The sequence below is a fragment of the Opisthocomus hoazin genome, chromosome 13, assembly GCF_030867145.1.
Source record: "Opisthocomus hoazin isolate bOpiHoa1 chromosome 13, bOpiHoa1.hap1, whole genome shotgun sequence".
Taxonomy (NCBI): Eukaryota; Metazoa; Chordata; class Aves; order Opisthocomiformes; family Opisthocomidae; genus Opisthocomus; species Opisthocomus hoazin.
Window position 1 is genome coordinate 19,601,678 of NC_134426.1, and position 18,574 is coordinate 19,620,251.

Sequence of the window (18,574 nt, forward strand, 5' to 3'; positions counted from 1 at the left end):
ATATTCCTCAAAGACTCCGTTGTTTCTGTAGGATTATTGCTTCATTGGTTGTTGGGTTTGATTTGTTGTGGCAATGGTGCCTAATACGCTTGTAGATAATAGTTGTCTCACCAGTCGAGGGGGCATTTTTTCCAGCTGCTTGTGTTTTGAAGTTGCACTGAGGCCATAAACGTAGGAACTTAACCTTATTTCTGGATATCCACATACATTTATCAGCAGCTTTTACAAGAAGACATTTTGTGTATTTCTGAAGAGGTGGTCAGTGTGCAATTTTCCTGGCCTGTAGCCTGATTCCTTTTAGAATTACAGTGCTTTGAAAATGAATGGTCAAGTGATCACGTCCTGAGAAGCCGGTGCTGAGGTGGCCTTGGACTTGGCAAAGTTATTAGCTGTTGCTGGAAGCTCCCAGCTACTGGGAGGGGAGCAGTGGGCAGCACGCTATGGGAGCGTAAGGCAAGGGAGCTGATGGGGTCAGGGGTTTTTCAGGTGAACTTGCCCCTCTGGTCGCCAGGCACTAGTGTAACCGGTGTGCTTCTGAGTAGAAGCCTTTTCTCACGGATAACACAGGTGATCCACACACGTGAAGATATGGCATTTGTTCCATTCCTCTTATACCTCATTTACTGTTGTTGGCCGCCTCGCATCATCTTTACTACCTGCTTATCTGTTGTGGTTTGCAATCGGCTAACCGACAATCTATTTTGCCCTTTCACCCTTTTGATGCTCAAGGCTTCTTACTTGTGTGGTATTTAGATCCGATTAGGAAGAATTATGGCTTTTTTACCTCATGTTTTTTAGCATACTGTTAGGAGCTATGGAAGTCAGAAGAATAACTTGTTTCCAAAATTTGTTAGTTTAAATTTGCTATAAAATTAGGAGATCTCAGAAATGTGCAGTTGGTAATATGTTTAGCTAAACTTGGAGAATCCTTTTGGAAAAGCATGTCTTACATACTTCAGTTCTTGCTACGCATTCAGAGTAGTGTTTTGATATACAATTCTTAGTTTTTTTCATTCCGTACAGAGAAAACAAACAGCATGACCAAGCATGACTCATCTAAAAACAAAAAAATCATTTGCGTGCACTTTCAAAATTTACTGAAGTAACATGTTGCTGTAATTATACAAAAATTTCTTTGACAAAAATGTGTTTTTGCTTTACTTGCAGGGTTATACCAAGTCTATTGACATCTGGTCAGTAGGCTGCATTCTGGCAGAGATGCTCTCCAACAGACCTATCTTTCCAGGAAAACACTACCTTGACCAACTTAACCATATCCTTGGTAAACTTTATTATATAAAGTCGCGTTTCCACATCCATTTGTGTCTCTGTCTTTTCTGCCAGCTAGAATGGTCTTGGTCACTCATCTCTTGTGGGTCAGTGTATAACGTATGGATCTGCAGGTGTATCATTTCTTCCCTATAGTTATTTCTGCAGTGATTTCTACAGCATATCATTGATTTGAGGGGGGCGGGTAGAGGGTACTTACCAATTTATTTACTACGTCAGCAGAGATGTTTTTAAAATAAAAAAATAAAATAAAAAGGCTCAAATATACTATTAGGTCCAGGTCAAATTCTTTTTTTTACATTTCTATAGATATGCCACTTAATTGTATCTTTTAAACAGATGACTGATCATTAGAAAACTCAAATGCATTTGTTTATTTACAAGAAAAAAATAAATTAAACCTTTTTAGTAAAGGTTTCTAAAAAAATTCTAAGGTATTCTGTACTCTTAAAACATTTAGTCTGAAATCTTCCCAGTTTTTAATACAGAGTTTTAGCAAATGTGATGTCACCTTTTTAATGTGCTTTTCATACAATGCAGTACTGTTTGTATTTATTTTTTTTAGGTATACTTGGATCCCCTTCCCAAGAAGATTTGAACTGTATAATAAATTTAAAGGCCAGAAACTACTTGCTTTCCCTACCACACAAAAATAAGGTACCATGGAACAGGCTGTTTCCAAATGCTGACCCCAAAGGTATTTTATGCTCTATTACATTGTATCAGATCTTCAGAATTGGAAAAGAGCACCAAAAGTAATGGCAGGCTGGGATTTTTAAAACGACGCTGAGAATTTATCTTTACCTATATTGGAAACAGAACATGCAGATCCCTTAAAACGGCAGTATAAATGTAATACAAAATCATAAATCAGCATGAAACCCTCATACTAGCTTATCTCTTTAAAGTAATCTTTAGTAACTCTCAGATTACATGTTGTGGTGTTTGATCTTTAACCTACATGTAAAACGTAAATCCTAGTTCTTGTTGTGGTCTTTGGAAGCATGATACGTTACTCAAGGACCGAATATAGGCATTGGATTTTGACACAGGGATCAAACAAATCTTGAACTTAGTTTCTAAAATCAGATATGAGGTAGCTGCTTATTGCTGAACTCAGCATAGTTTGTGCAGACTGCATGCCAGTTCTAGATCGAACAGAATAATATCAATCAAAGTGTGGGTCCTTAGGCAGTAAGAAAGGTTGAAATTTAATGGGTTAAAAATTCCCATTACGATAAGTGGAGCAGAAGTTGTAAAAGCAAGGAATGTAGTAATTGTTGCTTTTCTTAACAAGGCTTTAGTAAAGGGTAAATATGATCTAGTTTTGCTATATAGCTATTAACTGGTCTTCTAAATTCTACTTCATACAGTTTAAGGGTTGTTGTATTCACAGTACAGTGGTCTTTTACCTGCTCTGACACAATTCATAAATCACTTTTTTTTTTTAAACTGGTATGATAATTTACTCTTAGTGAATATGATCAGGTACTGAACTGCCATGTAAAAGCCGATTTCTGCAGATGGAACTGTGTACAGCTGATTATCCTTATCATTCAGAGAAAGAGCAGTGATTTATTCAGCTTTTATAATAGCGCTCATCAATGTGAGAATTTTTACCGTGGGCTTCTGACAGCTCAAATTGCAGCAATGCTGATATGCTTAGCTGCTAGGGGAACATGCCGTTTGCATGACTTCTGCAGCACCTTTTCATCTAGATCTCCAGAGTAGCTTTGACAGAGCAGTTTTTCAATAAGCTGTTTGTCAGTCACTTTAGTAAGAAGCATTGTGCACGACGTGCTTTAGCATGGAGTGAGCATGTGAGTTTTTCCAGTGTTGAGAAAACCGCATCAAAATATTGAATGTTAATTACTGTGCAAATTTGCTGCTTTTTCAAGCTGCCATTGAATGCAGTGGTAAAGTTCTGTCTCTTCTGCGATGCTTGGTATGCATTTTACCCTGATGGAAAGCTGCAAGTCCTTTACTACAATGAGAAGCCTCCAAGTTCTGTGTCATAAATGCTGTGGGGAGGAGAAGAAATGGAATGGAGTTTCAGATACTGCAGATATCGTCAGGCTTCTTGCTACTATAGTAATTCTGTTTTCTTTTCTTGGAGAGGGAAAACGTGTTACAATCAAAGCAGCTGAACAATTACAGTTACTCTGACTTGTAACACTTGTCCAGAATTTTGTCAGACCTCACTCTCTGTCTTACTGGACCTAGAAGTTGTCTATGGATTCTTTACGAGTTGTCTTCAACAGATTTTACCTGAATCTCATGAATATGAATATAATTGCATCTTAGCTGGAGAGTGTCTTCTGGGCTGCTAATTATGCGTTAATAATCTAGTGATTATCTAGAGCTCCTAATGACTTCTGGATGACATTTTCATGATTAAAAGGCGAAGTTTTCATTTCAGAATAGGAACATATTCTTGATTATTCATTTCAGAAAAGCTCTCTCTTCATTTGGAATTTTGGCACAAAAATCCAAAGCACCTATTTAGCGAAGAAAAAGCCTGATCTGTTCAATTTCTGCAGTAGTTAAAACCAGGTGTTACGATAGGGTTCTATGCATTTCTTCCCTCAGCATTCATTCATTCAGCTAAAGAGCCTTTGAGAGGGTGCACGACTGTTAGACCAGATCGTGCCGAAGGAAACTGTAACTGAGGAATGCCGGTAAGATGGGCAGGCGAAGATACGCTGCCCAAGTTACAGGAAGCAATCTGCTGCTGCTGTTACGCTACTACAGCCGGGGAATTCCAGCTGTAAATTGAAATTAGCACAAAACTTAGGGTAGCATCTATTTTCTATGTAATATCAGTGTTTATAACCCTTTTTGTACTTCAGAGTGCGTATTAAACTCTCTCTCACTTTTTTTTTTCCTCTTAGCACTTGATTTGTTGGATAAAATGTTGACCTTTAATCCTCATAAGCGGATTGAAGTGGAGCAAGCTTTAGCCCATCCATATCTGGAGCAGTATTATGATCCAAGTGATGAGGTAAAGACATCGATAAAACGTAAATGTTGATTAAATGATGCAACAGGTTATTTTCTTCATTAGTTTAAGGACAGTGTTTCTACTGCTCTAATGGAGTTGAAGAATGAATTGCATCGATTTATCCAAACTTTGTATTTCTTGTTCTAGTGTCACATTTTGGAAGCACAGCTCAATAAATAGATGCTAAGGAATACTCTTCTTAAAATGGAACTTCTCAGCTCACTATGGTCTTGTTTCAGAATGTCTGAGAAAGAGGAGGAGAATAATGGAGTTTGCCATTGTATGCATTTAAACCCTGCCAAATTTGAACTCACTGTACAGTTCTAATGAGATTTCAGATTACTTTTGGAGAAAAAGCAGGGGAGGAAGAAATAAGCTAGTTTTTCTTAAGGGACAAGTATGTTTATTCTGAGGAGTACAAATGTTTCAGATAATTTTTCTTCAGGTGGATGCTAAGTTATGAGCCTTTAATAAGTATTTTAACTTGTGGTTTAGATTTGAGTAGCTACTTACTATGGTTAGATTTTGAATTTGGTAAACTATATATAAAGCCCCCAAGGGACTAACAGAATGAGTTCTTCCTTGAGGACTGCACAGAATTAGATATTTCTGTGAAGTGCCGTTTCATATTTTTTTTCCTCATACAAGGACTACATGAAATTCAACAGAACAGTAATATTTTAAAAAGTAATAATGTTTCTTTATATTATTCAGCCTGTAGCTGAAGCACCCTTCAAGTTTGATATGGAGTTGGATGACTTGCCGAAGGAAAAGCTGAAAGAACTGATTTTTGAGGAAACTGCTAGATTCCAGCCAGGATATCGATCTTAAATTGTGCATAGGTAAAATCACATCAATACAAAACCACTGGGGCAGGGGGAAGCATTTTGGAACTTCGTTACCACTAGTGAAATGTAGAACTTACCTTTCTATTCCTACAATAACTAGCCGTTAAGGGATAGCTTTATGCTTATTCATTTGATTTCAGTCCTATTTCTGTTATTGAAGAAACTTTAGTTTTGCCTACAACATTGAAGTGTCTGCAGGGAATCCAGGCAATTGAGGTGTTTACTTAATTTTTAGGTTACATTTAAGAAATAAGAATTACATTTAAATAGTGCTGCTCAGTATAAAAGCTGTGGTAGCACTTTGAAATGCAAATCTTTTTCAAAAAACATTTTAAGGGGGCAATGTTCTTGCTATATTACAGACTACTTTGTCATATGACTTCAAATGCTTTTTTAAAAATTATTCCTTAAATGTAATGTACAGAGGAGAAATCTCTTAAATTATTTTAAAGGGAAAAAAAAACAAACCATGAAGCTTCAGTATGATTTTTCAGTTTTGTGTACCTCTGAAATAGTGTGGGTAAATTAAGTATTTAAATATTCACAAATTAGTTGTGATTTATCTTCCTAACTTTTTAAGATTAAAAATTTTAATTTAAAATGTAATGTAGTGATATTCACTGTCTCTGGCTTTTTTTTTTTTAATTGATGTACTTAACTGCTCTTCATATGCCACGAGGCTTGCAAGTCTCCGTAGTTTCATACAAAATTGGTCAAATCCTGACTTGAGTAATTTTTGTAATACTTGTGAAACTTCTGTGATACTAATAGTTTAAAGTGGCAAAGTTTCGTGACTGGAAAACTAAAACAAACCAAAGAAGACAGCCTAATCTGGATTGCCTGTTTTACGGTCTTTGAAGTAGTTTCTGTGCTATTCTCCACCAACGGCAGCGTTCGCGAATCACCGTTTCTTGCTGACAGTTCTAGCAGAAAGGTGAAGTTTTGAGCAAGTGAACCTCCTCACTGCAAGAAGTCCATGGCTCCGATAGCAGTGTGGAGAAGCTTTGTTGATTTGCTATAAGCGATAATTCTTCTGCACTAAAAGTGGGATTTCAGTTTCTGCATTGCATATATGGCTAGTTTTTTTATTTAACGATGAATTCATATGAAAGAAAAAAAATGTTGAGGAAACTTCTGAAAATACAGTTTTTACTTAAATAGGGTAACTGCTGTTGCCACTGACTGAATATTCAAATGTATAGAAGTTCACAAATGAAGTAATTTCGATCTTGAGAAATACTGTGTTTTATTTATGAAGCTTACTGGCTAACACCTGAAACTATTTTAATAATTAAAAGTTAGGTAAATCTGAGGTTCACACATCTGGCTCTGATAATTAGCTGGGCATTGCCAATAGAATGAGACCTGGGACAGTCAGATGAGTGGTGCTTATTTCCTGTCCATGTTTCCCCACGTTAATACTGTACAAGAGGCACTAGTAGTACATGTACATGTTCCAGAAGAAAATGACATAAATTTTTAGGAGTAAGATCAAACCTGTTTCTAATAGGCCGTAGGATGAAGGAAGGGAGAGCAAGTAGCTAACATTGTGGTAAATCATAGTTTATGATGCCTCCTGCTTGCCTCTGCCCAGACCATGCTTATCTAGGTTGTATTAGGGATTAAGGGATTACGGATAAGATATCGGTGATCTGGTGCTAACGGAAATTTCTGGTTTACTTTAAATGCTACTCTGAAGAGTTGATTTGACCGAAATTTAAATATAGTACTTAGCCTGATAATGATATGCTGGCAATTTGTCCTAGTCATTTGCCATTAGAATCATAGAATCATAGAAAGTTTTGGGTTGGAAGGGACCCCTAGAGGTCATCTAGTCCAACCCCCCCCACAGCAAGCAGGGACACCACTAACTAGATCAGGTTGCTCAGAGCCCTGTCCAACCTGGCCTTGAATGTTTCCAGGGATGGGGCCTCCACTACCTCTCTGGGCAACCCGTTCCAGTGTTTCACCACCTTCATTGTAAAGAATTTCTTCCTTATATCTAGCCTAAACCTACCCTGTTTTAGTTTAAAACCATTACCCCTCGTCCTGTCCCCATCTTTCCTATCAGCTCCCTTTAAGTACTGAAAGGCTGCAATCAGGTCTCCCCGCAGCCTTCTCTTCTGCAGGCTGAACAAGCCCAACTCTCTCAGCCTGTCCTCATAGGAGAGGTGCTCCAGCCCTCGGATCATTTTTGTAGCCCTCCTTTGGACCCGCTCCAACAGTTCCATGTCCTTCTTGTGCTGAGGGCTCCAGAGCTGAACGCAGTACTCCAGGTGAGGTCTCACCAGAGCAGAGTAGAGGGGCAGAATCACCTCCCTCGACCTGCTGGCCACGCTTCTCTTGATGCAGCCCAGGACACGGTTGGCCCTCTGGGCTGCCAGCGCACATTGCCGGCTCATGTCCAGCCTTTCGTCTGTCAGTACCCTCAAGTCCCTCTCAGCAGGGCTGCTCTCGATCCTTTCATCCCCCAGCCTGTATTGATAGCGGGGATTACCCCGACCCAGGTGTAGGACCTTGCACTTGACCTTGTTGAACCTCGTGAGGTTCACACAGACCCACCTCTCCAGCTTGTCCAGGTCCCTCTGGATGGCATCCCGTCCTTCTGGTGTCTCAGCCGTACCACTCAGCTTGGTGTCATCTGCAAGCTTGCTGAGGGTACACTCGATGTTGCTGTCCATGTCATTGATAAATATATTGAACAGCACCGGTCCCGGTACAGACCCCTGAGGGACTCCACTCGGCACTGGTCTCCATCCGGACATTGAGCCATTGACCACTACCCTTTGGCTGCGACCATCCAACCAATTCCTTATCCACCAAACAGTCCACCCATCAAATCCATGGCTCTCCAATTTAGAGAGAAGGATGTTGTGGGGGACCGTGTCAAAGGCTTTACAAAAATCCAGATAGATGACATCCATTGGTTTTCCCTTGTCCACTCTTGTTGTTACACCATCATAGAAAACCACTAGGTTGGTGAGGCAGGACTTGCCCTTGGTGAAGCCATGCTGGCTGTCTCGAATCACCTCCCTGGCCTCCATGTGCCTTAGCATATCTTCTAGGAGGATCTGTTCCATGATCTTCCCAGGCACAGAGGTGAGGCTGACAGGTCGGTAGTTCCCAGGGTCTTCCTTTCTACCCTTTTTGAAAAGGGGCACAATGTTTCCCTTTTTCCAGTCACTGGGGACTTCCTCTGACTGCCATGACTTTTCAGATATCATGGAGAGTGGCTTGGCAACTACATCAGCCAGTTCCCTCAGGACGGTGGGATGCATCTCATCAGGTCCCATGGACTTCTGTACGTTTAGGTTCTTCAGGAGGTCCCGAACCTGGTCTTCACTTACAGCTGGAGGGATTTTACCCTCCTGGTCTCCTTCATGCCATCCATCGACTGGGGAGGGGTGAGGAGAGAGGTTGCCAGTGAAGACTGAGGCAAAAAAGTTGTTGAGTACCTCAGCTTTCTCCTCATCTGCTGTTGCCAGTTTGCCGGTCTCGCTCATGAGCGGGGGTACGCTTTCTTTGACCATCTTTTTCCAGCTGACATACCTGTAGAAGCCCTTCTTGTTATTTTTTGCATCCCTTGCCAAGTTCAGCTCCAGCTGTGCCTTGGCCTTCCTGACCCCATCCCTACACAACCGGGCAGCTTCCCTATACTCTTCCCAGGAAGCCAGTCCCTGCTTCCACTGCCTGTGCAGTTCCCTCTTCTTCCTTAGTTTGACCAGCATCTCTTGTCTCAGCCATGCTGGTCTCTTCCCTTCTCTGCCCGACTTCTTACACTTGGGGATTGAGAGCTCTTGCGCTCTCTGGAATACATCCTTAAAGACCTGCCAGCTCTGTTCTGTTCCCCTGTCCCTGAGGACCGTTTCCCAGGGAGTCCTTCTGACTATCTCCTTGAAGAGCTGGAAATTTGCCCTCCTAAAATTTAGGGTCCTGACTATGCTCTTCGTTATTCCCATTTCCCTCAGTAGCGCACCAGGTCTAGTATCACATCCCCTTGGGTAGGGGTGCTTATTACCTGGCTTAAGAAGTTGTCCTCAATGCATTCTAGGAACCTGCTGGATTGCCTGCAGCTTGCCGTGTTGCTTTTCCAGCAGATGTCGGGGTGGTTGAAGTCCCCCAGTAGGACGAGAGCCTGCGAGCGCGAAGCTTCCTGGAGTTGGAGGAAGAACGCTTCGTCTATCAGCTCCTCTTGATCTGGCAGCCTGTAGTAGACACCAACCACTAGGTTCCCTTTGTTGCCTCTCTCTCCGATTCTTACCCATAAGCTTTCGACCTGCTCGTGGTTATTCTTCAGGGACAGCTCTTCACTCTGTAGTGTTTTCTTGATGTAAAGGGCAACGCCCCCGCCCCTCCTTCTTCGCCTGTCCCTTCTGAACAGCCTGTAGCCATCAAGAGCTACATTCCAGTCGTGGGATTCATCCCACCAAGTTTCTGTGATGGCAATCAGGTCATAGCTTTCCAGCAGCACGATTGAGTCCAACTCCTCCTGTTTGTTTCCCATGCTGCGTGCGTTTGTATAGAGGCATTTCATCTGAGCTGTCGGCCTCGTTAGCTTCATAGCAGAGCACCCCTTTTTTCCCTTGAGGTGTTTCATGGGTGTTTTCTTGTTGGCACCTGATACCTCAGGTGCCTCCAGCTCCCTTCCGGAAGACTTCCACATTGCTGCAGTGTCCCTCACATGCTGCTGGGCAACGGGTTGAGGGCTCCTACTAGCCCCCCATCCCTCTAACCATTGTGTATCATCCCCTAGCCTGTCGTTGGCAAGCCTGATAGGTTCCCCTTCCCCCTTCACCTCTAGTTTAAAGCCCTGTCAATGAGCGCCGCGAGCTCCTCCTGGGCAAAGATCCTTTTCCCCCTTTGAGAAAGCTGGTTCCCATTTGATGCCAGCAAGCTTGGTGCTGTGTGTGTCGTCCCATGGTCAAAGAACCCAAGGCTGTGGCAGTGACACCAGTCACGGAGCCATGTGTTAATAGACTGAGTCTGCCTATGTTGCTCAACGTCTCTGCCCACCACTGGAAGGAGCGATGAAAAGATAACCTGTGCTCCAGATTCCTTTACTAATCGTCCTAGGGCTTTGAATTCTTTTTTAATTACCCTCGGGCTACTTACTGCAACTTTGTCTGCACCCACGTGGAAGAGCAGTAGAGGATAACAGTGTGAGGGTCGGACCAGTCTAGGAAGTTTCCTAGCAATGTCCTTGACCCGTGTTCCCAGGAGGCAACAGACTTCCCTGAGAGGAGGGTCTGTCCAGCATATCGGACCCTCTGTCCCCCTCAGCTGGGAGTCTCCTACAACTGTGACTCGTCGCTTCCTCCTTGTGGAGCTGGTAGTAATACGAGAGGGAGGTCCTTCTGATCTTTGTGCCTCCTCCGATGTGGATGGGTCAACCCCTGCACCATCCACCGTCTTGTCCTCCACATCTAGAGCCTCCTACCTGTTATGCAGAGGCACCTGTGGAGATGTGGTGGGCAAGGGAAGGGTTCGCCTCCTGCCCCGATTGCAGACCCGCTTCCACTCGCTGTTTTCCTTTGCGTTAGAATTATTAGCTATTCCACATCACAACAGTTTAAACCTAAGTAGCTGACATCCTAGTGAAGGCCAGTCCCCCGGAGCTGGCTTAAAATGGGCAGGTAACGGTCTCTTCCTGGGCATTTCTACTCCCTTGCTCTGTTTTCAGCTAGCTCTACTCAGTGTGTTATTTCTTGAGATTCAAAACTTCCCCCTTGTTTTTGGAATTGAGAAGCAATGTGAAAATAACAGATCTTCAGACAACCAAATAATGTGCTTCAATCATTAGTTGTGATTAATCTTCCTAATATTTTGAAGATTTAAATGTTTAATTTAAAATGTACTGATATCCACTGTCTGTGACTTTTTTGACATACATTGGTACTGCTGGCTCTGACTCATGGTAAACATAGTGTACATAAAGCATAGAAATAGGAAAGTATGCTTGTTTTAAAAGGTGATGTTGAAGCTTTTTTTACTGAAAGATGTCTCTGCTCTTTTTTGTAGGACAAGAACTTAAAGGACTGGGCATGCTCAAACGTTGCTGTTCCTCTTCCCAGTTCTTTATTGTTGGTCATGTCTTGTGGCCTCTCTCAGCTTATCCACTAACTCCTTTGAGCCATTCAGGAGGGCAGTTCCTGGTAGTTTTGGCTTTTCATGCTTTCAATGAATCTTTTAAGGCTGAAGAATTGTAATTGACACTCCTATGCGTAATGCCCATTGTTGACCTGTTGCAGTACTGTACTGTAAGTGCACCTACTGCTGGCCGTATTTTAACTGCTTGCTTTCTGGTTTGAAAGATGCAGTGGTTCCTTTCACTCCTGGATCAATATCCAAGAAGATAATTCATTAACCTGTAAGAAGTTTACACCATGAACTATGTTTTTCTGTCTTTACTGAAGTCGCTGGCATTTTTTTTTATAAAAGCTACTATTCAGGGCACTTTAAGTCAGCGACATCCCAGATTTTTTTTGCACTTCCTTTTTAAATAGAAATGGTTAGCATCCAGTGGAATTTATACCATTATGCTATGGATTACAGCAGAAGTTGTGTTCATGTTAATCTTGCTTATGCACTTGTTTGGGTGTCCTGTGCTGTACATACAGGTATTCTATACAGCGTAAGAGCCACATAGGAACCCAGCTTAATTGAATTCATCTAAGAAACATTTTTTCCACGTATTGACAAAATTTGTGCATTTTTCTCCCTGCCTTTTCTAAAAGGGATCATTTAAAGTTTAACCATGTTGGAGGCATAGTACTTCCAGTACTTCCAAAGTTCATACCGTGTAGTAGTGTTTATAAGACTTGTGCAAAGAGAATGAGTGGCAGCTCGCCCACTTATATTTACTCACCGTGTGGTGGAAGATTAACAAAGAACATAATGGCATGATGACCTCTAATGGTGAATGCTTTTCTCTGTGGAAGGCATCCATATGTGGTGGCAAGCGAGAAACCAAAATACGACGTTAATAATCTCAGTCTACATACTGCATACCAATGAAATGCTTCAAATGAGGACTGGTAGTTTTTACATTTGAGTCTAATCACTGATGTTCAGAATTCTTGCAGAGAGGAACACTGCATCTTTAAATGAGAAAGTTTGATTTTACTTTTGCTCCTACAGCATGTCAGCATCTCAAGTTCATTTCTTGCAACCTACACTATGGTGATTTGTAATCAAGCCTCCATGAGCTCGTGACATGAAGTACTGTTCTGTTGTCAAGTACTATCAAACTTTTCTGATAATGCTGAGTTAGGACAACCAAACAAAGCTAGCACTAAATAATGTTTAAAATTGTATACCTTTTAATGATCTTTTCAAGTATTTGTTACTGAAATTGTATAATGTGGAGTTTACTAGGTGTTATGTTCCAGTGCAGTGCCTCCTTTTCTTTCCCCACTGCTCTCTGTGGTGAGAAATTTGCCTTGTTTAAAATAATTACTGTGCCCTCGCATGACTGTTAAAGCTTTCTGTGCAAAGATGATTGTCTAAGTGCCACATGCCTATGATTGAGAAAAAAAATAATCTATTGTTACCTCTGAGTTGTGTTCAACTGAAATGCTATTCAACAAATAACTTACGAAAAATAGTTCTATTTTTAGCTTTTCATATCTCTGCTGTCTTTTTCTCATTTTATTTTGGCAGCAGTGAAGAATGGATTGTATAAAGACTGCTTGCTAATATGAACAAAATGCACTTGTAATTCCTGGAAATAAATTTAAATCTTATATCTTCACATTAACATTAAGAATTAGTTTTTGGTTTCCTCTTGGGTAATGTGTTTGAATGGAAATCAGGTTCAATTGCTGCCGTAGTATATAAGGATGCTTGCTGGTTAATAACTCCAGGCTTCCTCATACCATTTAGTCTGCTCTTCAAAGAAATCTAGAAAGCCATTAACTTAGACTTCAATAGATAAGGGTGCTTACAAGATTCCATTTCAAAATTTTTCTGTTTCCTATAGTTTTAAGTGTTTGCCAAAACTAATTTTTGATAAGCAAGGGTTCATCATTAAAGGGCATTTTCTACTAGGAAGTTCCTGTGGTACATAAATCTCTGTTGCGGGGAACATATTAGGACACTGCACAAGTGATCATTGAATTGTGGTATGGAACCTATGCTAAAAACATTTCTATAGAAATATGCACTTGACTGTTGATACTAGTGTAGAAATTTCTCTTGACATTTCTACACATCTCTACCAAAATGCTTTTCTCACTCAGTTATGAAAAGTTGAAATATTTCTAGAATCTCTGCTACTTGTGCGATCATCATTTACTACAGGAATCATTTTTTGCATGGTTGGAAAGATGACTGTTATTGAAATTAGTTCGTAACACCTCTGTTTTAATTTATTAAGGAAGAACTTTGGTAGCTTACTTCATCCTTCTCATTCCCAATTCTTTTTTCAATACTTTCTTTAATTTTGGATTTTTGGGGAGGTGTGACTTACCCTTGCATTCTGTCTCTCCGAGTGAGAAGCCGAGGGTTTGCTTTACCTAACAGCTGGTGCTTTCGGGCTTTCTTCCTTAGCTATTCTTGCTGAATCCAATTGGCAGCCGTCAGTATCAGTAACCATGTTCATGAGTCTTTTACTGAATTCAGTAAACATCGTTGGGTTGAATTTGTTGGTGCGTCAAATGCAGAAGCATGATTTTTTTTTGCCAGATTTTGAAAATAGTTTAAAAGAAGGTGCCTATAACAACACTGTGTTAGGTCAGTTATTTCATCATTTTACATTGGGGGTTTTTTTTCTTCATGTAGTTTTTATATTTTAGAGCGGAGAACAGCAACTCTTAATCAAAGTAACATGCATATTTCGTGGTAAAGATGTTTTGAGAATAAGGAATGTAAACAGTTCACTGTCAAAAACATTCCAACCTTACAGCTGAAGAAAAATATGCAAACATAAAATTCTCATGGATGCTTTGGCAAACGAGCATCTTGCTGCTGTCCGGACTGTCGCCAGACTCTTCCTCATCAATACCACACGCTGTATCGAATCAGAAGTGTACGACACACTACATGGGCTGAGCGGTGTGGTGCACTGGGAGCTTGCGGGAGTGGCAGTGGTGACAGAACTCAGCAGTGGCCAAACAAAACCCGAGGAGCTGAGCATGATTTTCCTTACAGAATGAGAAAAAGAAAAACCTGTTGTTGCTGCCCACTGTAATATGCTATGATATATTTATACCATGTCGAAGTTGTTTGCTGAGCAACTGTACTATAGATTTAAACTTTATTAATATATATTTGCTTATGTTAGTGTAGTTTATATAGTCCTTGGTTATTGATAAATTTATTGTGTTGTTACAGCACAGTGATATGGTATAAATATAGGTCTATACATACACACCATATACTCATGAATTTGGTCCCTTGCATAGTACTTTTATATTTGTACAGCGATGTCTTCAAGCAATCCCAGATTTTAGGGGAAATATTTTTGTAAATGCAGTGGTTTAAACAAAGTCCAAACAATCCTTTTACTAAGTTTTAAATACATTTGTGGTTCAAAACGGTTTAGTTAACAATTGAAATCAAGACACTAAATTAGTGAAAAGTGCACATTAGTAAAGTGAAGCTTACAATGGTTTTTGTAGCATGTGCTGTGATCAAACTAAGTGAAACATTGGAGGAAATGTAAAAGTTGGACTACCTTTGTAAATCTAGAACAAATTTCTAAAGGTTGCAGCTGGTTTACTTACTATTGTTGCCTTTTCTTGTGTTGTATCGGTGTAGAGCACTCTTAAACTACTCAAACTGCTTTGTCTTTGCTTTGTACTGTTGGTGCCTTCTTAGTCATGTACCCCACAAGTCCTGCATAGCTAATTTAGTTAATGGTAAGTTGAAAATAAAAAAAGCAAAGGAAGATTTTATAAAAAAAAAAAAAAAAAATCATTTTCTGTATGTTCTTATTCACTGTAACAATTAAACGTTTATATTGTGACAGATTTGTGATTTGGTTAATCTGTATAGATCAATTGTAAGTAGCAAAGGTTTATATTTCGTCTTATTCTTTTGATGTTGTAAACGTATGTGATTTTCTTTTTTAAATCAGGTAACTTAATGTTCTGTTTTGTTTTTGGCATCTGAATCTTGTAAAAACAAATGCAAAGAAAAATCATTAAATTGTGTCCCTGTATTACCAAATCAGCATAGTACTGTGCATATGTAGAATGACTGGCACGTTGCTTTAATATGAACTGCTGTTCTATAAACCATCAGTACGCAGATGTGTATTACATTAGCTTATCGCAAAAATGACTGTCACTTGAACGCTGCAGGAGTGAGTAACCTATGCTTAATATTTGTAAATACTCAAGTGTGCTTGTTCCACTGTATGACTATACCAGCTTGAAATTAAATGAGCGAAGCCGTCCAAAAAAACACAGGTGAAGTTTCTTTATAGACAGGCAGAAATGTTTTATCTTTGGTGCAAGAAAGTTATGAAATCGTCAGTGTTCTGAACTATTGAGTATGGAATAATGCAAATAGATCCCAACGTATCTGATGATTCATCACAGGCTTTTTTGACACTCTCTCTATTGATATTCATATAGCAATCGCCCTGTTCCTGTGAAATCTTGAAAACAATTACTTGAGCGCACCTTAGAGACCAAATGTTTTCATTTTACTACAGAGAGGTTTTTCTCAGGCCGAGAGTTTGAAAGGTGTGATTTCTGGGAGCAATGCAAATAAGCTTGCATCACTGTAATAGGCTTGTAATGAATTTTTTTTATTTTTTTTTTAGCCTAAAATCAGACTGTGCCAAAGAACTGAGCTCTTACAAGCTGTAGTTGGATAATGGCAACTAGAAACTTCTCTAATTAATATGAAAACAGAGAAAATGTGTCCTGAAAGTAAGGAGAGCTTAGCCATAACTGACAGGTCTGTAACAACTCCGAGAACTGGCTTGTCAGAAGTCATCTCTCTAGCCCCTCTTTGGCTTTCATAGCAGAGTACGTAATTTTTTTCCAGAATATTACAGAGCTACATTTTTGCTGGATAGGTTTGTGTATGTTCTTACTGCTTCGTTGACTGTAGCTGCCTCGTGCTTCCTTTCTTCCCTCTAGCAGAGTGCTGTATTCACAATAGCATGTACTAGGAGTACTAGATGAGGTACTTCAAGGTATAACTACGCTGCAGCTTGTCTCAGTGGAGGTTTTGAGAAACTACTGATTGACTTAACACTATTGTAATCCTTGAGTAAGGTTAGTTTGAAATATCATGTGTATGTCCTGTATTTCACCAGCATTGGGCACTGATCCTCTCTGTCAGTAAGTGTCAAGTACAATGGGCACTCTTGAATGGCTGGAGTCAGGCTGCAGAGATGCGCACGCAGGTCTGGGTGTGGGCTTGTGGTTTGCGTGGGCTGGCCCGTTAGAGGCAGAGGAGCTACTTCTGAGGGCATTTCATGTTTATGTGAAGAGATACTAGAGTAGGTTTGGTGGCATCAAGCTGTGTAGAGCTCTGACCCCAGGACTTTCTCTGCAGACCAAAGATGCCAGCTTCTGTGTTGAGTAGACTTCATTTTCAGTTATTCTACTAAATTGCATATATGTAACACTTGACAGGCTCAAAAACATCTGAGGCATGTAGAAGACTCAGAAACTTCATCACATCAATACATGCCGTGTCTGTTGATGATTATCTTGCTCTGACATGTCTTTTCACCACACATTAAGCTCTTCAGCTAGCTTCAGAAGAGTTCTAGAGCTTGAGCTCCAGTTCCGAAGGTGTCTTTGGTGAGTCTGCAGAACAGCACCCTGGTGCTCTGCCAGGTGCTACAGGTCTCGCATCCCCCATCAGAAACGTGGCCCCACTTGTGCGGTGCTCATGTGAAGGCTAATCCTGAAAGTTGGATACGAGAATTGTGCTGTAACCTCTCTGTCTTTCCCCTTTATAAACTATTCACTGGTGACTTTCCCTCAGGTGTTTTCCAGAACTCTGCCTGGTGTTTCAGTATATCTTGCTATTGACAATTTATTTTTCTCTCTGTCTTCCTATTCAAAGTCAGCCTAAACAAGTCCTGGTTGTTGCAAAAATCTTTCTTCTGTAGGATTCGTGAGCTTTCTGATGATAAACAACAGGTTATTGATCCTGTTAGTTAAACTGGTGTAAGTCCAGTGAAGAGGTAAGCAAGAGAGCTGGAAGGTCTCCTGAGACTCTTCCTGTTGGAAGCACAGTGTGTCATCTGGTGACTGTTAGGAAGGCAATACGTGAACAGGCATAAGGGACAGAAAGGAGCAATGCATTTGGCTAACATGTGGCATGAAGCCCAGTTCCACTGAGCTTCTTTCTTGCTGTTGGGAACTTCTACCTGAAGTTCAACAGTCCCCAGCTCAAACGTTTCTCTTTTTGACTCTAAATACCGTGTGAATGCTGCTTCTGCTACTTCCCTAAGATTGCCTCTCATTCTCCTCTCAACATGCACCTACAGAGCCCATCTTCCTGAAGTTCCTTCCCTTTCCATCCAGTTAGTTAGCGTGGCAGAGGAAAGTGTGATCCTTCTGGCTTTTCATTTTACTTGGTACAGAGGTAGCTTATATTTGTACCTGGAGGCTGAAAAAAGGAGCCCTAAAGCATTCTAGTTCTGATTTGCCAGAAAAGAACAAGAAATACCTCAACAGCATGTTGGGTTGGCAGCGTTTTCTCATCTAAAAATAGTTACATACTTTTGTTTATCTTGTGAGTCTTTCTGTGAGTGTGTGACACTCAATTGTATGAACTTGCCTGCTGAAATGTCACTTCTCCGTGTCTCCTTCCATTGCTCCTTGGGCTGGGGCCGACCTTTGGTCTTGCCGAGTTCCTGTCTTCCAGCGACGGCTCTCTTCCTCAGGGTTTTATGCTTTCCATGTCAGTATTCTTCAAAGCCCTTTGGCTACTACGACTGACTCGATGACTTCACTTCTTTGTTCTTACTTTATCTTGCATGGTGGTAGATTACCTACAGTCTCACAGCTAAACTTTTGTTTGCTTTTTAAATTTCTTCCTCCTGTAAAGCCGAGCCAAGGTCACAGCTGTGCTACGCAGAGCCGGGCCCCAGTTGCAGACAGCTGACTCCCGGGCTGCGAGTCGCAGCCGCTGGCTTTGGGGAGAGCACTCGCATGGCACAGAGCCGCTCCTCTGCTGCCGTCGGTCGCTGCCGCGCCCGCGATGGCACCGACAGAGGCGTTGCACAGGATGGGGATCTGCAAGTTCCACCTCGTGACTTCAGCGCTGGCCTTGAATACACAACCCAGAAAGAACAATGGAAGATTTTAGTCTAGCCATGGTGCACGCTGGCTGAAAACGATTTCAAAATTCAGGCTTTTCTAGCAAAAAAATAATTAAACCCAAAGCTGTAAGAGAATGCTGTAGATATTTTTAAAATTTGCTATTACTAAAAGACTTGAGGTGCACCTTTTAGGGTTGGGGG

General features: G+C 40.9%; 1 protein-coding gene across 1 annotated transcript in view; it reads left to right on the plus strand.

Annotated features, from left to right (window-relative positions):
• The window catches only part of MAPK1 (mitogen-activated protein kinase 1), a 40,715-nt gene extending 25,516 nt beyond the window's left edge, over nucleotides 1-15,199 (plus strand). The window contains exons 5-9 of the mRNA XM_075435116.1: nucleotides 1,168-1,282; nucleotides 1,856-1,987; nucleotides 4,182-4,291; nucleotides 5,006-5,133; nucleotides 11,158-15,199. Of these exons, the coding sequence (XP_075291231.1) occupies nucleotides 1,168-1,282; nucleotides 1,856-1,987; nucleotides 4,182-4,291; nucleotides 5,006-5,122 (474 nt within the window). The 3' untranslated portion in view covers nucleotides 5,123-5,133; nucleotides 11,158-15,199. The remainder of the gene's footprint in view (nucleotides 1-1,167; nucleotides 1,283-1,855; nucleotides 1,988-4,181; nucleotides 4,292-5,005; nucleotides 5,134-11,157) is intronic.
• The last annotated feature ends 3,375 nt before the right edge of the window (nucleotides 15,200-18,574 follow it).